Raw genomic sequence first — 9,700 nt, 5'->3', positions numbered from 1 at the left:
GGCTATATAGCCTTAAGCGTAATAACAAAAAATTATTGTAAACAATGAGTTTTTTAATAAATCAAAATTTACTTTGTACACGTGTACAAACAATGTAATACATTTATTAGCTAAAGTTTTATCCTTTCTCTACATTTGAATTAAATAGATAATATTATATACCTATACCATATTCGTCACAGGTATCTATTATATACGATATACATTGTATAAGCGCCCCTCAATTTCAATATAAGTTTGCAATAATTTTGTTTTATTTAAGACCTTTTCATTTTTTTTCAATTTTTAAAAGCCCTGTGCACTTATTTGGTCGAATATGGTAGGGATTGTTAAAATATTTCAGACAAAATAAAATGAGAGAACTTACAATATACATGTACGTTAATATAAATTACGCATGCATATACAAACCAAATTGTATCAGGAAGTTGTAGTAAATCCCATGTGAAGCACATACAGTCCACGATATAATTTAATTCCCATTCAATCATGTCACATTAGAATAAAATTATAGCTGAGCCTGATGCACAATGTGTTTTCTTTTCACACCAAACAGGAAACACAATTTTAAAAAACACAGGTATATCCAAATAACACATGTTAACTATATCCTTTGTTATTCTTGTGGCAGTGTTGATAATGTTGCCCGATTGTTGAGTTTTCCTTTTTTTCTTAGATTTCCAATTTTATTTTGGATGGTAGTCATCAGAGTCTTCGGCTGAACTTGATCCAGTTTTAACGCAGTGCACCTTACATACATGTATTCTGAAACAGAATTAACATAATTTGATGAATAATTATGAATATTAACATATATATTGGAAAAATAACGGACATTTCCAATTCGATTTTGAATACCGGTCCATAAATGCTTTATATATTCAAGTACCTTTCAAAGCCTCCAGTTTATGGTCATCCAACCCTTTCACGCCATGTGCTGCCATCAATTCCTCCTTTGTGAACAACAAGTCGGCTAATGCCTTCATTTCAGCAGCCCGGATTTTTGTTGGATTTATCAAAACATCATTATAGATGCCATCAGCATCTGTCACTAATGGAACCTGTCTCTGAAAGTAGGTTTGAAACATTTTTTTACAAGAGATCCCAGAGGGATCTTGGCGCCCACCCAAAAATGATCTATGTCTGACAATGGAAAGAGGGATCTTTTCCCTGCTTTTCAAACTTTTTCAAACACACTACATATAAAATTTGAGACAGATCGCTATAGTACTTTCGAAGAAATAGTGGTAGCAAACTTCAACAATGAAATCTAAGATGGCGGCCAGTTGGCCATCTTGTTTACCGATCAGTCCCGAAAGGCATTATGCATCAGTCCTAAAAGGTACTATGCACAACTAGGGTACAAGGGGAACCTATGCATGTAATTTGAGAAAGATCACTTCAGTACTTTCTGAGAAAAAGCGATAACAAACTTTAACTATCAAAATCCAAGATGGCCGTCGGTCGGCCATCTTGTTTACTGATCGGTCCCAAAATACAATATGCACAACTAGGATGCTAGAGGAACCTGTATAAGAAATTTGAGAAAGATCCCAACTTTTTGAGAATAGCAGTTTACTTTTTGAGAAATAAAATGCAATATGGTAAGGGACAAACTAGAATTAACTATACAAAATCCAAGATGGCCGCCTGTTATTCATCTTAGAAATTCACCGATCGCGGTAACAACTTTAAATCAAAATCCAAGATGGCCCTGTCCCAAAATGCAATATGCACAACTAAGGTCCTAGGGGAACCTTTATATGAAATCTGAGAAAGATCCCTTCAGTACTTTTTGAGAGATAGCGGTACCAAACTTTAACTATCATAATCCAAGATGGCCGCCTGTCTGCCATCTTGTTCACCGATCGGTCCCAAAATGCAATATGCACAACTAGGGTCCTAGGGGATCATACATACGAAATTTGAGAAAGATCCCTTCAGTACTTTTTGTGAAATAGCTGTAACAAACTTTAACTATCAAAATCCAAGATAGCCGCCTTGTCGGCAATCTTGTTCACCGATCGGTCCCAAAATGCAATATGCACAACTAGGGTCCTAGGGGAACATGTATATGAAATTTGAGAAAAAGCCGTTCAGCACCTTTTGAGAAATAGCGGTAACAAACTTTAAATATCAAAATCCAAGATGGCCGCCTGTTATTCATCTTGTTCACCGATCGGTCCCAAAATGCAATATGCACAACTAGGGTCCTAGGGGAACCTTTATATGAAATTTGAGAAAGATCCCTTCAGTACTTTTTGAGAAATAGCGGTAACAAACTTTAACTATCAAAATCCAAGATGGCCGCCTGTCGGCCATCTTGTTCACCGATCGGTCCCAAAATGCAATATGCACAACTAGGGTCCTAGGGGAACCTACATATGAAATTTGAGAAAGATCCCTTCAGTACTTTTTGAGAAATAGCGGTAACAAACTTTAACTATCAAAATCCAAGATGGCCGCCTGTCGGCCATCTTGTTCACCGATCGGTCCCAAAATGCAATATGCACAACTAGGGTCCTAGGGGAACATGTATATGAAATTTGAGAAAAAGCCGTTCAGCACTTTTTGAGAAATAGCGGTAACAAACTTTAAATATCAAAATCCAAGATGGCCGCCTGTCAGTCATCTTGTTGACCGATCGGTCCCAAAATGCAATATGTACATCTAGGGCCCTAGTGGAACCTATACATATGAAATTTGTTTGTTTGTTTGTTTGATTAATTAACGTCCTATTAACAGCTATGGTCATGTAAGGACGGCCTCCCATGTATGCGGTGTGTTGCGTGTATGTTGTGCGAGGTGCGTGTTTTAGGAGACTGCGGTATATTCATGTTGTGTCTTCTTGTATAGTGGAACTGTTGCCCTTTTTATAGTGCTATATCACTGAAGCATGCCGCCGAAGACACCAAGCAACACACCCCACCCGGTCACATTATACTGACAACGGGCGAACCAGTCGTCCCACTCCCTGTATGCTGAGCGCTAAGCAGGAGCAGAAACTACCACTTTTATAGACTTTGGTGTGTCTCGGCCAGGGGACAGAACCCAGAGCCTTCCTCACAGGGGCGAACGCTCAACTCAAGGCCAAAAGTGAGGCGGTGCCAAGGGAGGCATTAGGAAAGATAAAGTCAGTTAGGAAGAAGAGAAAAGATAAGATCCTAAATTTAGTCGCCTTTTACGATCATGCAATAGGGGCAGCAGGTACAATTCTAACGCCCTGCAGGGCAGGTAAAGGTAAGAAAGATCCCTTCAGTACTTCCTGAGAAATAGCGGTAACAATAATTGTTAACGGACGGACGGAAGGACGGACGGACGACGATTTGAATAGCTAATGATGGTGGGCTAAAAATATGAGTTATCATTGATTCAATTTACAGTTATATTATATACATTGTAGTCTATAAATATTAAAACTCTTGAATTTATTTATATAAATAATACTTCCACATCACATTTCCTCCTCATATCAATTTAGAACATTTGTCAAATACAAGAAATATTTGGTAATATATCTTTACAAACAGAAACAAAATTTAAATGGGAAATATTTGCTTTGAACTAGTACATGCATAACTGACATATTTTAGTTGTTAACTTCTGAAGGAGAGTATTTTGTCTTTGAAAATTTAAGGTTTTGTTTGATTAATCAACGTCCTATTAACAGCTATGGTCATGTAAGGACGGCCTCCCATGCATGCGGTGTGTTGCGTGTATGTTGTGCGAGGTGCGTGTACCGGGAGACTGCGATCGTGGTTGCAAAATTCTCTTTCAGTCAATTTCCTCAATATGATTGGCTTAGAACTTGCTCGCAGATACTAGCGCTCCTAACGGCAGTGTATTCAACAACTTTGATTTTACCGGGAATTTTAAAGCGAATAGTCGGGCAAGTGACTGTAAAATCGGTAAAAATGGTATTAATATATCCGGTATAATTTCTTATGAATTAGAAAAATAAAACTTTCCGTCAAAATCGCTGTACATGCGAAGAAAATAATAATATCTATGGGAATCCTAAAAGTCCTCCCGACCGGCTATGAGTGCAGTTCAACTTTAACGCATGCGCAACACCCACCACTCTCCGTAGTAAACAAAACATGGCTACCGTAGTTTTGAACCAAAATGTTTCCGCCAAAACAACCAACTGACTCACCTAAAATGCGAAAGGAAAGGCAATGGAGCAGCGACAATCCCAACAACTGACTCGGTAAACATTACAACGCATGGACAGTGTTAATACAACTTGTTATAGTGAAGAGAACAGTTCAAACGAGCACGCGGCTCCGGACCGCTACTGTACGTACCTAGGCTGTTTGTTTATTTTTACGTCCTATTAACAGCCAGGGTCATGTAAGGACGTGCCAGGTTTTTTGGTGGAGGAAAGCCGGAGTACCCGGAGAAAAACCACCGACCAGCGGTCAGTACCTGGCAACTGCCCCACATGGGATTCGAACCCGCATCCCAGAGGTGGAGGGCTTGTGGTAATATGTCGGGACATCTTAACCACTCGGCCACCGCGGCCCACCCGGTACTCCCTGCTCAGCTGATAGTGAGTGAGTCTTCGTATTTTGATCATTATGTAAATAGTCCCTAGCAGTATTTTTTCATAAATGAGTGGTCACACATGGTCACATGTTTCAAACCTGTTCCCCAATCGCGTAAAACGTAACCCTGGGGTAAATAGCGGTTCTTTAGTGGGGCCTCTTAAGGGGTAATGAATGCCCTGTATATTTATAAAATGTACCGTTGTAATGCATGTACAGTTAGAATGTAACCGCTAGTGCATTATCAAGCTAAGATTTGTTTCAATTAATCTATAATATTATGCTACCGGTCAATTCATACAGTTCTGATGTATATATTTATAGATTTTTAATTTGTAAATTTTTGTTCTGTACATGTTCTGGTAGTGTTATACACATACATTGTATATAGGATTTACATTGTAGGTTAATTGGTAAAATTGTATTGTATATGTTCTGATATACACATATACATATGTACATGTAGGTTTTAGCTTGTTCTTTAGATATATTTGGAGGACACATACAGTATTATTTCTGGTCATAATAATAAATAGTGTTTGTACATGTGTATATGACAAACTTTACAGAGTTGAAATGTACTGCAGCCATGTATCATTTATAATTATTCTGAATTTTTGTTGGAACTATAGATAATGAATTTTGTATCTTTTTTGAAACAATATTTGATTCTATCAAATGCATCAGTGACACATTCACAACTTATAAAATGTTTTCTCTAAAATAAAAAAAAACCTGTAGAATGAACCTACATTTATTCATTTATATATATTTTGAAATTGATCATTTCAATTTTTTGTCACATTCAACAGATATAAAAAAATGTTGGTTCTTTTTTTCAGGCACCATGCATGCATAGTGACATGAATACATAAAGTTTATCCCTTGGACCTGTATACAAGTGTATGTATACATATACATACAATTAGCATCATATGAAGACTGAAGAATGTTGATTTGAGTGCTCTTGAAAGTAAACTTTTCCAATATGGACCTAGAAGATCATGAACAGAACATTTAAACAGTATTAAGTTATTAAATGTTTCTTTCAACTGTAATCATTAAATAAAATTATGATGCAATACTTTTTCATTGTTTAACTTTGTAGAAATATTTGTTTATATTAGTCCTCTAGATCCAGTGATTATAATTCTTGCATCCATATGCCTGCCCATTTGTTTGTCAGGGCTTGTGAGATAGCTTTTCAATTACTTTTAAAATATAAGGATTTTTTTACATATAGCAATATAGATACCATTGTCTTAGGATTTCTAAATTCTACTTTACAAGAGAGTAGACTCAACATATAAGTAAAACCATAAAACTAGCAAGTTATCTGAAATGTTAAAAATCTTTTTGTCTGAACCAAATTTCACATTTATTGTCTATGTGTAACTTGTACATAGACCATTTATGTATTAATACTGTAGTAACAGTGATTACAAACACATAGACTAAAATGTAGTATGTAGTACTATGTACATCTGTCTTTGATTTGAGTTCTAAACAAAAAAGTGGTACCTATTGGGAAGTTGTGACTTGGGCGAAGGGTGAAATACAGAAGAAATAGCTACACATGGAAAAAAGAAAGATATACAGTACCATATGGATTCAAAGTTGCTCCAAAATCAATGAGACTAAATAACCAAAAAAAAGCCATGTAAACCCCAAATATGCAATGACCAGATCAATGATAAAGCACCCTTCCACTTCCAGTTATCTGTAGCTATTCTATATTTCAACCCCCCCACTCAAGTTACAACTTCCCAACCTCATGATTCTTCTGTCTTTTAGCCCCCCACCCCCCAACACACACACATACCTGATTGATTGTCATGTTATTTCAGGTTCCTATTCAGGTATTATTCCTAAAAACCAAAAAGGGTACACACACTGTGTACTCTCAAAGGAGGGGAACCACTTCATTCAAAAATGGAATTTACAATTTCATCTTAATTTTGAAATTTTCAATTTAATTATTAATTACTGGACTATTAAAACAGTATAGAACCCCTCGGCTACAGACAAAGTACTGTGGTACACATTTCTCTTAATTAATTACTTTTCTTCAACTCAATCATCTTTTTCTCCAGAGCACAAAAAAGAACAGGAAACAACAGAAAAGGAAAGTAACATACATGTAGGCCTATATGTTTTCTGGAAATATATATGATGTGTTAATTCTCACAGCATAGGCCTACATGAATGTAAAGAATTAAATATTATCAATGTTTGAGAGAATTTCCTAGTTGTAATTCTATAGCAGCTACATGGAATGTACGTTTACATATATACATTTTACGATACATATACATCATAAAAGTTTCTTTCCTTCCAGCTGGACATTCATGTCATCTCTCTCCAGAACTCAAATATTGTTTACAAAAAAAAAAAACAACCAGAGACAAAGATAATTTAATTAAATCTCTGCAAAAAACTACACGAATAATTGAACACATATATTGTACTTGTAAAATATCTGTGTATGCGCTAATTTATTTTCACATCTTTGACAGCTACATGCATGGACGTTCTATGGAACGTTTTCGTGTGGTTTTAAATGGGAAATTATGTTACGATTATTTGTATTTAACCTTCATGATTCGGTTGATGTACAAGAGATCCCAGAGGGATCTTGGCGCCCACCAAAGATTGATCTATGTCTGACAAATGAAAGAGGGATCTTTTCTCTGCTTTTCAAACTTACACTTCTTTTTTCTGCTTTTCAAACTTTAAACTATCAAAATCCAAGATGGTGGTCACAAAATGCAATAGGCAGAACTAGGGTCCTAGAGGAACCTACATATGATATTTGAGAACAATCCCTTCAATACTTTCTGAGAAATAGCGGTAACAAACTTTAACTATCAAAATCCAAGATGGCCACCAGTCGGCCATCTTGTTGACCGATCAGTCCCAAAATGTAATATGCACAACTGGGGTCCTAGAGGAACCTACATATGAAATTTGAGAAAGATCCCTTCAGTGCTTTCTGAAAAATAGCGGTAACAAACTTTAACTATCAAAATCCAAGATGGCTACCTGGCGGCCATCTTGTTGACCGATCAGTCCCAAAATGCAATATGCACAACTGGGGTCCTAGGGCAACCTACATATGAAATTTGAGAAAGATCCCTTCAGTGCTTTCTGAGAAATAGTGGTAACAAACTTTAACTATCAAAATCCAAGATGGCTACCTGGCGGCCATCTTGTTGACTGATCAGTCCCAAAATGCAATATGCACTACTAGGGTCCTACGGGAACCTACATATGAAATTTGAGAACAATCCCTTCAATACTTTCTGAGAAATAGCCGTAACAAACTTTAACTATCAAAATCCAAGATGGCTGCTGGTCGGCCATCTTGTTGACCGATCAGTCCCAAAATGCAATATGCACAACTGGGGTCCTAGGGGAACCTAAATATGAAATTTGAGAAAGATCACTTAAGTACTTTCTGAGAATTAGCGGTAACAAACTTTAACTATCAAAATCCAAGATGGCGGCTGGTCGGCCATCTTGTTGACCGATCAGTCCCAAAATGCAATATGCACAACTAGGGTCCTACGGGAACCTACATATGAAATTTGAGAAAGATCCCTTCAATACTTTATGAGAAATAGCGGTAACAAACTTTAACTATCAAAATCCAAGATGGCTGCCTGGCGGCCATCTTGTTGACCGATCAGTCCCAAATACAATATGCACAACTAGGGTCCTAGGGGAACCTACATATAAAATTTGAAAGAGATCCCTTCAGTACTTTCTGAGAAATAGCGGTAACAAACTTTAACTATCACAAGAGATCCCAGAGGGATCTTGGCGCCCACCAAAGAATGATCTATGTCTGACAACAGAAAGAGGGATCTTTTCCCTGCTTTTCAAACTTTTACTACATACTATATATGAACCTTGAGAAAGATCTTTTCAGTACTTTCTGAGATATGTAGCAGTAACAAACTTCAATTATCAAAATTCAAGATGGCTACCTGTCGATCATCTTGCTGACCGATCTGTCCCAAAATGCAATATGCATAACTAGGGTCGTAGGGGAACCTACATATAAAATTTGAGAAAGATTCCTTCAGTACTTTCTGGGAAATAGTGTTAACAAACTTTAACTATCAAAATCCAAGATGGCCGCCAGTCGGCTATCTTGTTGACCGATCACTCCCTAAATGCAATATGCACAACTAGGGTTCAAGGGGAACATGCATATGAAATTTGAGAGAGATCCCTTCAGTACTTTCTGAGAAATAGCGGTAACAAACTTTAACTATCAAAATCCAAGATGGCCGTCAGTCGGTCGGCCATCTTGTTGACTGATTGGTCCAAAATGCAATATGCACAACTAGGGCCCTAGGGGAACCTACATATGAAATTTGAGAAAGATCCCTTCAGTACTTTCTGGGAAATAGCGGTAAAAAACTTTAACTATCAAAATCCAAGATGGCCGCCGGTCGGCCATCATTGTTGACCGATTGGTCCCAAAATGCAATATGCACAACTAGGGCCCTAGGAGAACCAACATATGATATTTGAGAAAGATCCCTTAAGTACTTTCTGAGAAATAGCGGTAACAAACTTTAACTATCAAAATCCAAGATGGCCGCCAGTCGGCCATCTTGTTGACCGATTGGTCCCAAAATGCAAATATGCACAACTAGGGCCCTAGGAGAACCAACATATGAAATTTGAGAAAGATCCCTTCAAAACTTTCTGAGAAATAGCGGTAACAAACTTTAACTATCAAAATCCAAGATGGCCGCCAGTCGACCATTTTGTTGACCGATCTGTCCCAAAATGCAATATGCACAACTAGGGCCCTAGGAGAACCAACATATGAAATTTGAGAAAGATCCCTTCATAACTTTCTGAGAAATAGCGGTAACAAACTTTAACTATCAAAATCCAAGATGGCCGCCAGTCGGCCATCTTGTTGACCGATTGGTCCCAAAATGCAATATGCACAACTAGGGCCCTAGGAGAACCAACATATGAAATTTGAGAAAGATCCCTTCAAAACTTTCTGAGAAATAGCGGTAACAAACTTTAACTATCAAAATCCAAGATGGCCGCCAGTCGGCCATCTTGTTGACCGATTGGTCCCAAAATGCAATATGCACAACTAGGGCCCTAGGGGAACCTACATG

The 9,700-nt window shown here is 37.4% G+C and overlaps 1 protein-coding gene across 1 annotated transcript in view; it reads right to left on the bottom strand.

Moving 5' to 3' along the window:
• Positions 1-219: 219 nt before the first annotated feature.
• The window catches only part of LOC138307217 (uncharacterized), a 47,135-nt gene continuing 37,654 nt past the window's right edge, over positions 220-9,700 (bottom strand). Inside the window, exons 2-3 of the mRNA XM_069247853.1 lie at positions 890-1,067; positions 220-765 (exon numbers count right to left, since the gene is read on the bottom strand). Coding sequence (XP_069103954.1) covers positions 617-765; positions 890-1,067 — 327 coding nt within the window. The 3' untranslated portion in view covers positions 220-616. The remainder of the gene's footprint in view (positions 766-889; positions 1,068-9,700) is intronic.

This window comes from Argopecten irradians, chromosome 14 (genome assembly GCF_041381155.1).
Source record: "Argopecten irradians isolate NY chromosome 14, Ai_NY, whole genome shotgun sequence".
Lineage (NCBI taxonomy): Eukaryota > Metazoa > Mollusca > Bivalvia > Pectinida > Pectinidae > Argopecten > Argopecten irradians.
This window is presented reverse-complemented; position numbering and strand designations above follow the sequence as displayed.